Source organism: Anolis sagrei, chromosome Y, assembly GCF_037176765.1.
Source record: "Anolis sagrei isolate rAnoSag1 chromosome Y, rAnoSag1.mat, whole genome shotgun sequence".
In the NCBI taxonomy this organism is placed as follows: Eukaryota; Metazoa; Chordata; class Lepidosauria; order Squamata; family Dactyloidae; genus Anolis; species Anolis sagrei.
The window spans coordinates 6,204,127-6,220,098 of NC_090035.1; the positions used below are offsets into that span (position 1 = coordinate 6,204,127).

Genomic DNA, 15,972 nt, shown 5'->3' on the forward strand with positions numbered 1-15,972 from the left:
ATGCGGAGTCTTTTACCGTTACTCATCCGACACAGCACTAAACACCTAGAATACTAACAACAGGGATTCAAAGGGTGAAGGCAAAGCAATGCTTTAGGGCTAGAGTGGCCCAGCAGGAAGTACCCGGATGTGGAAGAGGAGTGTGGAAATCACAGAGGGAAGGAGGAAGGATGCTTCCACTTCCAGTCTTGCCTCTTTTCCCCCTTTCCTCTCTCCTCTTCTTCCTCCTTATCTTGCCTTTTTCACCTATTGGGAATGGAGAAGGAGAGTTAGGGTCGTTGTTCATTCGTTCAGTCGTCTCCGACTCTTCGTGACCTCATGGACCAGCCCACGCCAGAGCTCCCTGTCAGCCGTCACCACCCCCAGCTCCTTCAAGGTCAGTCCAGTCACTTCAAGGATGCCATCCATCCATCTTGCCCTTGGTCGGCCCCTCTTCCTTTTGCCTTCCACTTTCCCCAGCATCATTCCCTTCTTTAGGCTTTCCTGTCTCCTCATGATGTGGCCAAAGTACTTCAACTTTGTCTCTAGTCTCCTTCCCTCCAGTGAGCAGCCGGGATTTATTTCCTGGAGGATGGACTGGTTGGATCTTCTCGCAGTCCAAGGCACTCTCAGAGTTAGGGAGCATTCCTTAAATTGAAGGGGAAATGCTGGAGGAAAAGGGGGGTGTCAGATAAGATGAAATGTCAGATAAGCGAAGGTCGGATAAATGAGACTCTACTGTATATAGACTTCATCAGATACATTGCAGAAAGTGTGTGTGTGTGTGTGGGGGGGATTTTCTTCTTAGCAAAGTGTATTTTAAAAGACAGCTGGTAAATCATCAGCAATTATAAAATCTATCAACAAAAAAAGTTGCAAGTTTCGAAACCCCGGGTTGGCATGAGCTGCCAACTGTCAGCCTAGCTCATTGTTTACCTACAATTCGAAAGCGGCCTTAGCTGTGATTAGAGAAATTAGGTACCGCTAAAAAGCGGGGAAGGTGTTTTATGATGCCAGAAAGAAAGAAGATCAGAAAATGCTGGGTGACCAAAAGGAAGGAGGAAGTCCTAACGGCTCTTCGTCATAGAGGATTGAGCAACAGCACCTCCTGGACTTGAGCCTAACCTTCCATGGCACCAAAAATAGCTGGACACTGACTCAAAACAAACCACCTCCTTCTGTTCTGTCTGTCTGTGTGTTGTCTATACAAAGCGGCATTGAATGTTTGCCGTGTATATGTAATGTTATCTACCCTGAGTCCCCTTCGGGGTCAGAAGGGCAGAATATAGATAAAGTATTATTATTATTGTTATTATTATTATTAACTCAATTAAGCTTTGCAAGTTGTGGAATTAAACCTATCAAGCCTTTCACACAGCCTTTTACTTTTGCCCAATACTGGTCTTTCACTGTCTGTTCATAGCGATGACTGCTTTATTCATGTCCTAGGGCCGGGTGGATTTCTTGGCACTGATGATTGAATCCCAAAAATCAGAGATCAAATCCCAAAGTAACGGCATGAATCAAGCGTACAAAGGTAATGGCATGAAAATTTTCCCAACTGACCAGATGGGGATCAAACTAGAATCAGTTTGTTGCTACTAGAGCTTTACAACAGGTTTTTTCTAAGTAACAGGAAGGATGAGAAAAAATTCTCTTACAGCTGCCACAAGTTAAATGGCTGTGTTTTCTGCTTCTGCATATAACAAGGCACTAGCTTTGTAAGTTTTGAGCTTTGCATTTGGCTTAGCTTGATGGCTCTTTGTTAGAGCTGAAGCAGTTGGCTGTTGCTGGGAGTGGTTATGCAGCATCCTGAAGCTCAACCATTTGGAGTGCCAAGGAAAACTGCTGATTTATGGCAAGATAATGACATCCTACTGATAACAAAGCAGAGAGACTGTAATATTTTCTACGTGCATGTCATTTAAAGAAGAAATCGTAATTGTTTTTAATTTATTGTGTATTTATGGTTTTATATTGTTGTTTATATTGTGATATTGCAGCATCGAATTGTTGCCAGTGTTAGTCACTCTGAGTCCTCCCCCCCCGGGGGGGCGGGTTTGAAAAGTGCGGGGTAGAAATGTTGTAAATAAATAAATAAGAAGACTCATCAGAGATATAGTTTGTTACACATTGGTGAGAACAACTCTTCTGTTTTGCCTTGTATTATTGAACTATATTTTTTAGGGTTGGGCGGTTTCGTTCGTTAATTTCGTAATTCGTTATTAATTCATATTTAAATTAGCTTACGATCTGATATTGAGCCATGCAGGAGTAATTAAAAATCGAAACGAATTTTTTCAATTTATTTCGTAATTGTTTCGAAATTGTTTCGTAATTGTTTCGTAATTTTACGAAATTTCGTATATTTCGAACTTTTTTAAAGGAAAATTTTGGAATTCTTTTAAGAAACGAAACGCAAAAACCCCCTAAAAACGAATCAAGTTTAGAAACAAATTTTTCCGTGGTTACCCAGCCCTAATAAAGCAACAGACTCGTGTATTTTTTTTTTGAGTTTTTAATCACACTAAGAGTAAAAGGGGCTGAAATATTCTGTGGGCTACCAATGCTATCCTGACACAGTTTTCGTGACCAAAAAGTTGTTGTTATTGAAGACCCTTGCTTTTAGAACACACCTTTCAACTTGGCTTGGTTTTTCTTTTATAGCTTTGACTGATGAAGAGATTCTGGCCAATGCCATTATCTTTATCTTTGGGGGATATGAAGCCACCAGCAACGTCCTCTGCTACATGCTGTATGAGTTAGCCAGGCATCCCGATGTTCAGCAGAAACTGCAGGATGAAATTGATGCCGCTCTACCAAATAAGGTACGTAGTAGCCCTATGGCAAGGATGGGGAACATGTGGTCCTCTGGAATCTTCTGGATGTACACATCCACGAATCCTAGCCAACCAAGACAGTGGGAGGAGGAGCTAGAATTTGCCACCCATCAATGTCTTGGAGTTATACATCCTCCATCCAAGGACCCATTCCTTGAAGTATGACCCTTACTCAACTGTGATTTGGCTATGTGACTTCACATCCTTATATATTTGGAAACAGTTAAGATTATTGTTGAAGGCTTTCATGGCCGGAATCACTGGGTTGTAGTGAGTTTTTTGGGCTGTATGGCTATGTTCCAGAAGCATTCTCTCCTGATGTTTCACCCACATCTATGGCAGGCATCCTCAGAGGTTGTGAGGTCTCCCAACCTCTGAATATGCCTGCCATAGATGCAGGCAAAACGTCAGGAGATAATGCTTCTGGAACATGGCCATACAGCTCAAAAAACTCACAATAACCCAATTAATATTATGTTACTAGCTTGGGTGCCCGCAGTTGCCTGGGTTATTTGAAAAAGTCAGTTTTTAATTGTCCAAAATGCATAAGGTAGTGGGTGAACTTCAACTCCCATCATGCCAGGTTAACCCTCAGAAACTCCATCAGTACTTAAAGTTTGTTGTGTTGGGCAAGTTTGCTCTAGATGCATCATCGATGGAGTTCAGCACTAAGTTCAGTACTTAGGCGATCCCTCGTTGTTCGAGTAGGATGGTCTTCCGAGATCAGTGTACTGGCGGTGGGTCCGTACGTGGCTGTGGAGCCCTATTCTTGACCTGCATCTTCTCCCGCAGTGAGGGCATTGGTTTCCAGGTGGAAGGCGGTCTTGGTCGGGGTTGGCTTGACATGCCTTCCTCTTGTCACATTTCGCTCTCTTTCGCCTTCTATTCGTACCTCTTCAAATTCTGCAACACTGCTGGTCACAGCTGACCTCCAGCTGGAGCGCTCAAGGGCCAGGGCTTCCCAGTTCTCAGTGTCTATGCCACAGTTTTTGAGGTTAGCTTTAAGCCCATCTTTAAATCTCTTTTCCTGTCCACCAACATTACATTTCCCATTCTCGAGTTGGTAGTATAGTAACTGTTTTGGGAGACAGTGATTGGGCATTCGGACAATGTGGCCGTTTTCCGTTCTTGAGTTCGGAGTAGAGCAACTGCTTTGGGAGACGGTGGTCGGGAATATACCTAACAAGAACTGTGTTGGCTTCCTATTGGTTTCCAAGCCCTAATTCAAGGTGTTAGTCTTGACCTGCAAACTCTTAAATGGCCCAGAATACATCCAACACTTGCCTCCTCTCTTATGTGCCTGGCCGAAACCTAAGATCCTCAGCAGATGCCCTGCTGCACGTCCAACCACATTGTGAAGCTATGTCATGAGGTGGCAGCTCTTTCTTCTGAACAGCAACCCAACTGTGGACCTCTTCTTTGAAGAGATCAGCCTGTCTCCATCCCCTTTGAGTTTGCACAGAGGAGCGCTATTTTGGTTGACCTTCAGACACTAAAATTAGCTCTGACTGTTTTTAGACATATTCTTAAAGAGAATCCTTAAGTGTTCCAATTAGCTTTTACTCACTTATTTAATCTTATTTTTACTTCTTGGACAACTGACAAGTAATTTAATTTATGTATTTGTCGTGTCAGAGCAACCAGTCCATTGTATTACATTTCTAACAGAACAAAGCAAACAAACAGACAAAATACAAAACTTGTGAGTTTGGTAGTTGGTTAAATGTCCAGTATCTGGCCCCTTGGAGTGCTTCTGGTGTTGCTGCAAGAAGGTCCTCCATTGTGCATGTGGCTGGGCTCAGGTTGCATTGCAGCAGGTGGTCAGTGGTTTGCTCTTCTCCACACTCGCCTGTCGTGGACTCCCCTTTGTGGCCCCATTTCTGAAGGTTGGCTCTGCATCTCGTGGTGCCAGAGCGCAGTCTGTTCAGCGCCTTCCAAGTCTCCCAGTCCTCTGTGTTCCCAGGGAGGAGTCTCTCATTTCGTATCAGCCATTGGTTGAGGTTCTGGGTTTGAGCCTGCCACTTTTGGACTCTCGCTTGCTGGGGTGTTCCAGCGAGTGTCTCTGTAGATCTTAGAAAACTATTTCTAGATTTAAGTCATTGACATGCTGGCTGATACCCAAACAGGGGATGAGCTGGAGATGTCTCTGCCTTGGTCCTTTCACTATTGGCTGCTACTTCCCGGCGGATGTCAGGTGATGCAATACCAGCTAAGCAGTGGTGTAGGGCGTAGAGACCCCGTGATAATGTGGCATGTCTCATTAAGAGCCACATCCACTGTTTTAGTGTGGTGAGATGTGTTCCACACTGGGCATGCATACTCAGCAGCAGAGTAGCACAGCGCAAGGGCAGATGTCTTCACTGTATCTGGTTGTGATCCCCAAGTCGTGCCAGTCAGCTTTCGTATGATATTGTTTCTGGCACCCACTTTTTGCTTGATGTTCAGGCAGTGCTTCTTGTGGGTAAGAGCACAGTCCAGAGTGACTCCCAGGTATTTGGGTGCGCTGCAATGCTCCAGTGGGATTCCTTCCCAGGTGATCCTCAGAGCTCGGGATGCTTTTCTGTTCTTGAGATGAAAGGCACATGTCTGTATTTTAGATGGGTTAGGTATCAGCTGGTTTTCCCTGTAGTAGGCAGTATGAGCACCTAGAGCTTCGGAGAACTTCTGTTCTACCGTCTCTACCCCTTGAGCAGTAATGGCACGACCATCAGCATAGATGAACCTCTCTGTCCCTTCTGGCAGTGGCTGGTCATTTGTGTAGATGTTGAACATAGATGGAGCAAGCACGCTCCCTTGAGGCAGGCCGTTCTTCTGTTTCCGCCATCTGCTACTCTGGCCCTGGAACTCAACAAAAAAGCTCCTGTTTTGTAGAAGGTTTCATTTTCAAGTAAATAGATTTGGTGCATTTTCCCCTCTTTTCCAATTGAATCATCACAACTTTGTGAGAGAAGTCAAGCTGAGAGGCAAAGCCAACCAGGGAATCGGATATCCCTTTCTAGATACTAGTGCCAAAGGTCTTTTTTACTTCTTGTGCGCTCTCTCAGAGAGTTGACAAGTAATTTAAAAAATGCCTTAAACAAGTGAATAGTTTTGGTGCATTTCCTCAACATACTAAAGAGTATGTTGAAAGCAATCATGACCTACTTACCTGCAAAGCACAACTCTCTCCTTCTTTCTCTTGAAGGCTCCGCTGGCTTATGAGGCCGTCATGCAAATGGAATACCTTGATATGACAGTCAACGAACTGCTCCGCCTGTATCCCATTGGCGGGAGACTTGACAGGATCTGCAAGAAGGATGTTGAGATAAATGGGATCACCATTCCGAAAGGCGTTTCTGTGATGATCCCTCCACACGTCCTGCATTTTGACCCAGACCTATGGGAGCAACCTGAAGAATTTAGACCTGAAAGGTACTGACGAGGAGTGTTGCGTCTTTCTGCATTGGCTCTTCTTTCGTCTAGTTTGTGGTCTTTTCTATTGGGGTGACAATGAAAATGACAGTGAGGTTAAACTGCTAAGCTGCAGAACTTGCTGATTGGATGGTTGGTGGTTCAAATCTGTGGGTGACCTCCCGTTGTTAGTCCCAGCTTCTGCCAACCAAGCAGTTAGAAAACATGAAAATGTAAGCTGTAGAACTTGCTGATTGGAAGGTTGGTAGTTTGAATCTGTGGACAGGGTGAACTCCTGTTGTTAGCCTCAGCTTCTGCCAACCAAGCAGTTAGAAAACATGAAAATGTAAGCTGCAGAACTTGCTGATTGGAAGGTCGGTAGTTTGAATCTGTGGACAGGGTGAACTCCTGTTGTTAGCCCCAGCTTCTGCCAACTAAGCAGTTTCAAAACGTGCAAATGTGAGTAGATCAATAGGTACTGCTTTGGTGGGAAGGTAATGGTGCTCCATGCAGAAAAAAAGGGGGAAGGAAGGAAAGGGGTAGAGAAGGAAGGGGAGAAGAAAGAAGGAAGGAAAGAGGGAGGGAGGGAAAGAAAGGAGAAAGAGGGAAGGAAGAAAAGAAGGAAAGAGAGAGGGAAGAATGGAAGCAAAAAGCGAAGGAAGGAAGAAAAGAGTTAGAGAAGGAAGAAAGGAGAGAAAGAGGAAGGAAGGAAGGAAAGAGAAGGAAGGATGAAAACAAAAAGTGAAGGAAGGAAGGAAAGAGGTAGAGAAGGAAGAGAGGAGAGGAAGAGGAAGGAAAGAACAACAGAGAAGGAAGGATGAAAACAAAAAGTGAAGGAAGGAAGAAAAGAGATAGAGAAGGAAGAAGGGAGGGAAAGAGGAAGGAAAGAAGGAAAGAGAAGGAAGGATAGAAGCAAAAAGTGAAGGAAGGAAGGAAGGAAAGAAGGAAAGAGGTAGAGAAGGAAGAAAGGAGAGAAATAGGAAGGAAAGAACGAAAGAGAAGGAAGGATGGAAACAAAAAGCGAAGGAAGGAAGGAAGGAGGTAGAGAAGGAAGAAAGGAGAAAAAGCAGAAGGAAAAGAAAAAGGGGGAAGGAAGGAAAGAGGGCGTGAAGGAAGGAGGGAAAGAAGGAGAGAAAGAGGGAGGGAAGAAAAATAGGAGAGAGTATTACAAGCAAAAAGTGAAGGAAGGAAGGAAAGCGGCAGAGAAGGAAGAAAGGAGAGAAAGAGGAAAGGAAGGAAAGAAGGAAAGAGAGAGAGAAGAATGGAAGAAAAAAGCAAAGGAAGGAAGAAAAATGGTAGAGAAGGAAGAAAGGTGAGAAAGAGGAAGGAAAGAAGGAAAGAGAAAGGGAAGAATGGAAGAAAAAAGCAAAGGAAGGAAGAAAAGTGGTAGAGAAGGAAGAAAGGAGAGAAAGAGGAAGGAAAGAAGGAAAGAGAAGGAAAGAAGGAAAGAGAGAGGGAAGAATAGAAGGAAAAAGCAAAGGAAGGAAGAAAAGTGGTAGAGAAGGAAGAGAGAAAGAGGAAGGAAAGAAGGAAAGAGAAGGAAGGATGGAAGCAAAAAGCAAAGGAAGGAAGGAAGGAAAGAGGCAGAGAAGGAAGAAAGGGGAAAAAGCAGAAGGAAAAGAAAAAGAGAGAAGTAGAGAAGGAGATACAGAAGGAAGGAAAGAAAAAGGAAGGAAGGAATGAGGGAGTGAAGGAAGAAGGGAAAGAAGGAGAGAAAGAGGGAGGGAAGGAAAGAAGGAAAGAGAGAAGAAAGGATGGAAGCAAAAAGTGAAGGAAGGAAGGAAGGAAGGAAGGAAGGAAGGAAGGAAGGAAGGAAGAAAAGAGGTAGAGAAGGAAGAAAGGAGAAAAAGAGGAAGGAAAGAAGGAAAGAGAAGGAAGGATGGAAGCAAAAAGCGAAGGAAGGAAGGAAGGAAAGAGGTAAAGAAGGAAGAAAGGAGAAAAAGCAGAAGGAAAAGAAAAAGGGGGAAAGGAAGGAAAGAGGGAGCGAAAGTTGACCATAGCCATGTGTGGTGGGTACAGCTAGTTTACATACTCATAACATCCTGGAGGTGGGATCCAAATCTAAACACAACATTTATTTCTGCTTCATCGATACCTCACCCACATAGCCTGAAGGTCATTTCATAATCGTGTGTTCACTGAACCGTCAGAGAACAAAGGCGTCATTGTCTTGTCACCCATATGGACGGTTTTGGATTTTGGAGTATTTCCCAGATAAGGAATACCCGACCTATACAGCGATTGTGTGGCGAGCGCAAATGAGCGAGTGCCGCACATCTGCATGATAAAACACACCGTGCCCGGAGGGTTTTCAAAACTGGCCATCCCTGCTTCCGATGAATCCTCTCCATCCCTCCCTCTTCCAAGGTTTGTTTTTCTCATGTCAACTTCTGCAAGATAACAGGTGGAGAGGCGTGATGTCAGCACAACACAGTGCCAGGGGGTGATTTTTCCCCCTACCTAGCCAGAAGGTAGCTTGCATTAATGAGCTGACTCCTGTCAGAGCGGAGACGACAACATTTTCAAACCATTTGAAGAAGTTTTCTTCAGCTGACCTCCCATCAAATGTGTTGCAATGAGTTTGGACTGTGTTGCTGTTAAGTTTTTTTTGGGATGCCTGGCCATGTTCCAGAAGCATTCTCTCCTGACGTTTCGGCTGCATCTATGGCAGGCATCCTCAAGAGGTTGTGAATGTTGGAAACTAGGCAAGTGCGGTTTATATGAGGGTTGAATGAAAAGTAATGCCTCCACCCTCATTACTTGGGTTTGGATGGGAATATTAGAATCATAGAATCAAAGAGTTGGAAGAGACCTCATGGGCCACCCAGCCCAACCCCATTCTGCCAAGAAGCAGGAATATTGCATTCAGATCACCCCTGACAGATGGCCATCCAGCCTCTGTTTAAAAGCTTCCAAAGAAGGAGCCTCCACCACACTCCGGGGCAGAGAGTTCCACTGCTGAACGGCTCTCACAGTCAGGAAGTTCTTCCTCATGTTCAGATGGAATCTCCTCTCTTGTACTTTGAAGCCATTGTTCCGCGTCCTAGTCTCCAGGGAAGCAGAAAACAAGCTTGCTCCCTCCTCCCTGTGGCTTCCTCTCACATATTTATACATGGCTATCATATCCCCTCTCAGCCTTCTCTTCTTCAGGCTAAACATGCCCAGCTCCTTAAGCCGCTCCTCATAGGGCTTGTTCTCCAGACCTTTTATCATTTTAGTCGCTGGAGAACAAGCCCTATGAGCCCTATTCGGTTGGAGTTTTCCTAACTCCAACAGACCTCACTACCTCTGAGGATGCTTGCCATAGATGCAGGGGAAACGTCAGGAAAAAATGCCTCTAGAACATGGCCATATAGCCCGAAAAAACCCACAAGAACCTAGTGATTCCAGCCATGAAAGCCTTCAACAATACATTCCTTAAAATAATTCTTAAAAGTGCTCTTTAACTACCACTATACACTTTTTCACATAATCACCAGACAATTGGATATATTTCTCCCAACGATGAACAAGTTTTCTGAAGCTGCCACGGAAGAAGTCGACATTCTGTTTCCGCAACCAGCGTTTCACAGTTCTCTCAACGTCTTCATCAGAAGCATCATGATGTCCTCGCAGATCTTCTTTCATTATCAGGAACGTGATCATCCTGAATCATGATCGTCCTGAATCAATCTGTCAACCTTTTGCTTGTGAAACTCGGTGTCATAGAATCATAGAATCATAGAATCAAAGAGTTGGAAGAGACCTCATGGGCCATCCAGTCCAACCCCATTCTGCCAAGAAGCAGGAATATTGCATTCAAAGCACCCCTGACAGATGGCCATCCAGCCTCTGTTTAAAAGCTTCCAAAGAAGGAGCCTCCACCACAGAGAGTTCCACTGCTGAATGGCTCTCACAGTCAGGAAGTTCTTCCTCGTGTTCAGATGGAATCTCCTCTCGTGTAGTTTGAAGCCATTGTTCCATGTCCTAGTCTCCAAGGAAGCAGAAAACAAGCTTGCTCCCTCCTCCTCCCTGTGGCTTCCTCTCACATATTTATACATGGCTATCATGTCTCCTCTCAGCCTTCTCTTCTTCCGGCTAAACATGCCCAGCTCCTTAAGCCGCTCCTCATAGGGCTTGTTCTCCAGACCCTTGATCATTTTAGTCGCCCTCCTCTGGACTCATTCCAGCTTGTCAATATCTCTCTTGAATTGTGGTGCCCAGAATTGGACACAATATTCCAGGTGTGGTCTAACCAGAGCAGAATAGAGGGGTAGCATGACTTCCCTAGATCTAGACACTCTGCTCCGATTGATGCAGGCCAAAATCCCATTGGCTTTTTTTGCCGCCACTTCAGTGATCAGTAAATCCAATTGTTCAGAGAGCTAACAAATGGTCTCCTTTGTCCTTTTCTCCCCTCACAGGTTCAGTAAAGAGAACAAAGGCAGCATAGACCCCTATGTTTATCTGCCGTTTGGAGCCGGTCCGCGGAACTGCATCGGGATGCGATTTGCGCTTCTCGTCCTGAAGGCTGGTGCTGTGAGCTTGTTGCAGAATTTCACCTTCAAGCCCTGCAAGGAAACACTGGTGAGAAAGCAGGATGGAGCTCAGCTCGTGCATATTTGGAATAGATCATGGCTTTTTGTGGGCAGTAGAGGTAGCCATGGTAGATCTTGTTAGATCCGGATTAGACTACTTCAACATACTCTATGTAGAGTTGCCCTTGAAGACTGTTCATAAGCTTCAAATAGCCCAACAGGCCGCAGCCAGGTTTCTTATTGGAGTGGCATACAAGGAACATACAACCTCCCCTCCCCCCCTGGTTATGTCAGTTCAACTGGCTCTATGTCCCAAGCGGCCAGGAATGGATTTCATTTCAGCCTTGACTCTGTTATCAATCTCTCTCTCAGTCTGGCAGAACACTGGAGAGATTGATTTGTTTGCCAGTGCTAATTAAAAATATGCCTTCTATCTACTGGCTCATTAATTTCGGCAGCTGACCCAGGTGCTGACCCAGGTGCTGACCCAGATGCTTCCAAGGACCAAGGACCAGGAAAGGCGTCTTGACTCAATTCCAATGTTGCTTCGTCTGACTATAGATTCTGTACTTGGCACTTTTATCCCCTGATCTACTCTATGTCCCAAGCGGCCAGAAATGGATTTCATTTCAGTCTTGACTCTGTTATCAATCTCTCTCTCAGTCTGGTGGAACACCGGAGAGATTGGTTTGTTTGCCAGTGCTGATTGAAAATATGCCTTCTATCTACTGGCTCATTAATTTCTGCAGCTGGCCCAGTTGCTGACCCAGGTGCTTCCAAGGACCAAGGACCAGGAAAGGCATCTTGACTCAATTCCAATGTTGCTTCGTCTGACTATAGATTCTGTACTTGGCACTTTTATCCCCGATCTACTCTTGTCCCAAGCGGCCAGAAATGGATTTCGTTTCAGTCTTGACTCTGTTATCAATCTCTCTCTCAGTCTGGCAGAACGCCAGAGAGATCGGTTTGTTTGCCGGTGTTGACTGAAAATATGCCTTCTATCTATTGGCTCATTAATTTCTGCAGCTGGCCCGATATATGCCTTCTATCCACTGGCTCATTAATTTCTGCACCTTTTCTCAAACTCAAAGTCCTGGGAATTTTCAGGCTCAAAGTCCTGGGAATTCTTTGGTAGCAATTCAGGCCCTCTTCAAGGGACCATACCATCATCCCCAAATCCTTAAGGAACATTCTCATCTGAAAAGACATTTTGAACAGGAATTCTATTGTCATTCTCTGCATCTAAAGCAACCTCATCATTAGAAACATCATTCTCATTCCCAACATCCAGAGTACCCTGATCATTAGACACAACCACGGGCTGAACTCCAACAGTCACACATTTCCAATAGCAGTGTAAACATCTGAAAGATGTTCAAAGAGCATCTCTGAGCATGTCCCATATTTCAAAAGGGAGACAGTGAACTTTGCACTTCATTTTTTTTTTTTGAGGAGGAGGAAGGGAGACTTTCGACATCTGATTATGCAACAGTATAATTATAATCTCTTTCTCCTCTTTCGTGTTGCAGATCCCCATGGAGTTGTCTTCAACAGGACTGATGATTCCCAAAAAGCCCATCATCTTGAAAGCAATCCCCAGAGCCAGCTCTTCACACTAGTGGAGGCTTTCGAGTTATGTTTCTAAACGTTCCTTAGGGACCATTATTTCACCTGCGCCACCAGGAAAACAGCTGCCATTGTGAACTGTTCTTTTGTACGTAATTGTTGAGGCTATATTTGCATAAAGTCCCATATCCCCTGCCGTGTGAAGGCACAAATGTCTCTGGGATTTTTTCTTCCCTCAAAAGAAGAAGAAAAAGGAAGAGGACAGGAAACAACGAATGTGTGCCTGTGCGCCCCATATTTCTACTTTCAGGTGGCTTAAGTGAAAAGCCTATCGTTCTGGTACAGCCGCACCAGGAGCTCCAGCTTATCTTGCTATTTGTTGATTACTGCGTGTATTTTAAAGTTCTATGCCTTTGCCATTAGATGGCTTTCCTTAGTTTGCATTTGTTGGATCTATGACCTGTCAATTATCGTTAGGTTCCCTGGTCCCACCCCCTTTTTGGGTTTTGGAGGGAATAGGAGCCATTTTGGGTCAGTCCACACAGAGAAGCCTTTCATACAGGACATAAAACCAGGAGCTCCTGTAGAAAGCTTCGTCTTCTACAGCTTGGCCGGGGAGATACAGCCCCATAGCTTGGCCAGAGAGATGCAGTCTCAGCACAGCTCTTTTGCTGAGGATTTTACAGCCTTTCAGCTCCTTTGCTGAGGGAATCCGGTCCCACAGCACTTCAGCCAGCCATCACCGAAACCTGAACACCTTCCTTTCCCCTGGAAGTCTACAAAGCTCTGCTTGGTAAGGGTCACTCGTGGCAGCCAGAAGCAGTTGGTACCGGGTGTAGGGGCTCCACGCTAACAGAGGCAAAGACAGACTGCCCAGATAAGAGGCTAAGGATTTCCCCATTAGTTAAAATACAGTTATGAAGATAGTGCCTGTCCCCTGTGGACAAGATTGAGAGAGCCAATAGACTGTTAAGAAAGCTTTGAAGTACCTGTTTGATTTCAACAATAAAGAACTTTGTTGAACCTTTAAGCAATCTAAAGACTCTGTTTAAGGAAATCCAAAGGCCTTTAGCCTGAGGCAGCCCCGGCGTCCCGTTGAGCACACAGAATTTATGTCCTGTCTACAGTTCTTTGTACAGGCCCAGCGTGCGACAGCACACCTATGTCAAGAAAAAATGCCATAAATTAAGGGATCCCACTCATAAATAAATTCTGTTCGTCCATTAGTCTAGGAAACTTGGCTGTAGAAGTTATCCAGCATGGTGTAGGAAAGTGTTGGTTCTTGACCTGAGATCAAGGTTGGAATTCCCCCTCAACTGTTGAAGCCCACTAGGCGACCTGAGCTAAGTCACACTCTCTCGACCTCAGAGGAAGGCAAAGGCCAAGCCTTGTCAAGAAAATAGAATTGCCTTGGGGTCATCATAAATCAGAAATGACTTGAAGGCACACAAGAAAGTCTAGGACAGTGGTTCTCAACCTTCCTAATGCCGCGACCCCTTAGTACAGGTCCTCATGTTGTGGTGACCCCCAACCATAATGTTATTTTCGTTGCTACTTCACAACTGTAATTTTGCTACTGTTATGATTCGTAATCTAAATATCTGATATGCAGGATGTATTTTCAGTCACTGGAACAAATTTGGCACAAATACCCAATACGCCCAAATTTGAATACTGGTGAGGTTGGGGGTGATTGATTTTGTCATTTGGTTATGCTGGAGTTCCTGGGATTTATAGTTCACCAAAAAACAAAGAGCCTTCTGAACTCCACCAATGATGGAATTGAATCAAACTGGGCACACAGAATTCCCATGACCAAAAGAAAATACTGGGAAGGTCTGGTGGACATTGACCTTGAGTTTTTTGGAGTTGTAGTTCACCTACTTCCAGAGAACACTGTGGACTCAAGCAATGATGGATATGGATCAAACTTGGCACAAATACTCAATATGCCCAAATGTGAACACTGGTAGAGTTTGGAGAAAATAGACCTTGCCATTTGGGAGTTGTAATTGTTGGGATTTATAGTTCACCCACAATGAAATAGCATTCTGAACCCCACCGATAGAATTGGACCAAACTTTCCACACAGAACCCCCATGATCAACAGAAAATACTATGTTTTCTGATGGTCTTTGGTGACCCCTCTAACACTCCCTCACGACCCCCAGAGGGGTCCCGACCCCCAGGTTGAGAAACACTGGTCTAGGAAGCATATAAGGGTAGATTTCTTTCTATATGGGGCTCACAGTGAGTAGTGTTGGAAATCATGGGTGGTGGGTTCATGGGTGGGGCTAGGAGGGGAAAGATTGGATAGAATAGTGCAATGTATTGGTTGTATTGGATTATCTTTTGATCTTCCTCCTGTACATATTTTGTATCTCATTAATTTCACTCAATAAATTTATAAACATTTTTTTTAAGTCTAAGAAGTACTATTCATGCTAAGTGAGCATTCTTTTAGCACAGTGTTTCTCAACCTGGGGGTCGGGACCCCTGGAGGGGTCACGAAGGAGTGTCAGAGGGGTCACTAAAGACCATCAGAAAACACAGCAGTTTCTGTTGTTCATGGGGGTTCTATGTGGGAAATTTGGCCCAATTTTGTCATTTGTGGGGTTCAGAATGCTCTTTGATTGTAGGTGAACTATAAATCCCAGCAACTACAGCTCCCAAAATATCAAGGTCTTTTCCCCCCAAACTCCACCAGTGTTCACATTTGGGCATATTGAGTATTCGTGCCAAGTTTGGTCCAGAACCATCATTGTTTGAGTCCACAGTGCTCTCTGGATGTAGGCAAACTACAACTCCAAAACTCAAGGTCAATGCCTACCAAACCCTTCCAGTATTTTCTCTTGATCATGGGAGTTCTGTGTGCCAAGACTGGTTCAATTCCATAGTTGGTGGGGTTCAGAATGCTCCTTGATTGCAGGTGAACTATAAATCCCAGCAACCACAACTCCCAAATGACAAAATCAACTCCCCCCAACCCCACCAAATCTGGACGTATAGGGTATTTGTGGCAAATTTGGTCCAGTGAATTAAAATACATCCTGCATAGCAGATATTTACAATTGATAGCCATAGCAAAATGACAGTTATGAAGTAGGAAGGAAAATAATTTTATGGTTGGGGGTCACCACAACATGTGGAATTGTCTTAAGGGGTCGCAGCATGAGGAAGGTTGAGAACCACTGTTTTAGCACATGTCATGACCTCCTTTTCTGGTTTTGTGTGGAACCAATAAAGAAGACCTTGCCTTAGCTTGCCCTGGCCTGTGCATACTTGAAATAAGGGAAAGGGCTTCCATGGAAATGGGAGCAATGAAGGGAAGGGGCCAGGGTGAGGGATAGGAAGTGCGAGGGAAAGACTGTCAGTTGGAATTTTGTTTTGTAACCACACTGGTAACCTTCCCACTCTGTTTGTGAGGCAATTTCTTCACCAGAAAATTGCAGAACAGGGCAGCACATACTGAAATGTAATTGGTTACATGGCTTAGGATTGTTATAAAGAAGTAGAGCTAAAAATATGAATTATGAGAGGTGGCCCCATTGGGAAGGATAGTTAGAGTGCCGCAGGGATCCATCCTGGGCCCGGTCCTGTTCAACATCTTTAGTAATGACTTAGATGAAGGGTTAGAAGGCAGGATCATCAAGTTTGCAGACGACACCAAATTGGGAGGG

The 15,972-nt window shown here is 44.6% G+C and overlaps 1 protein-coding gene across 1 annotated transcript in view; it reads left to right on the forward strand.

The window, feature by feature from the left end:
• The window catches only part of LOC137095311 (cytochrome P450 3A9-like), a 75,240-nt gene extending 62,786 nt beyond the window's left edge, over positions 1–12,454 (forward strand). Inside the window, exons 9-13 of the mRNA XM_067461782.1 lie at positions 1,429–1,516; positions 2,647–2,807; positions 6,004–6,230; positions 10,613–10,775; positions 12,256–12,454. Coding sequence (XP_067317883.1) covers positions 1,429–1,516; positions 2,647–2,807; positions 6,004–6,230; positions 10,613–10,775; positions 12,256–12,345 — 729 coding nt within the window. The 3' untranslated portion in view covers positions 12,346–12,454. The remainder of the gene's footprint in view (positions 1–1,428; positions 1,517–2,646; positions 2,808–6,003; positions 6,231–10,612; positions 10,776–12,255) is intronic.
• Positions 12,455–15,972: the final 3,518 nt, after the last annotated feature.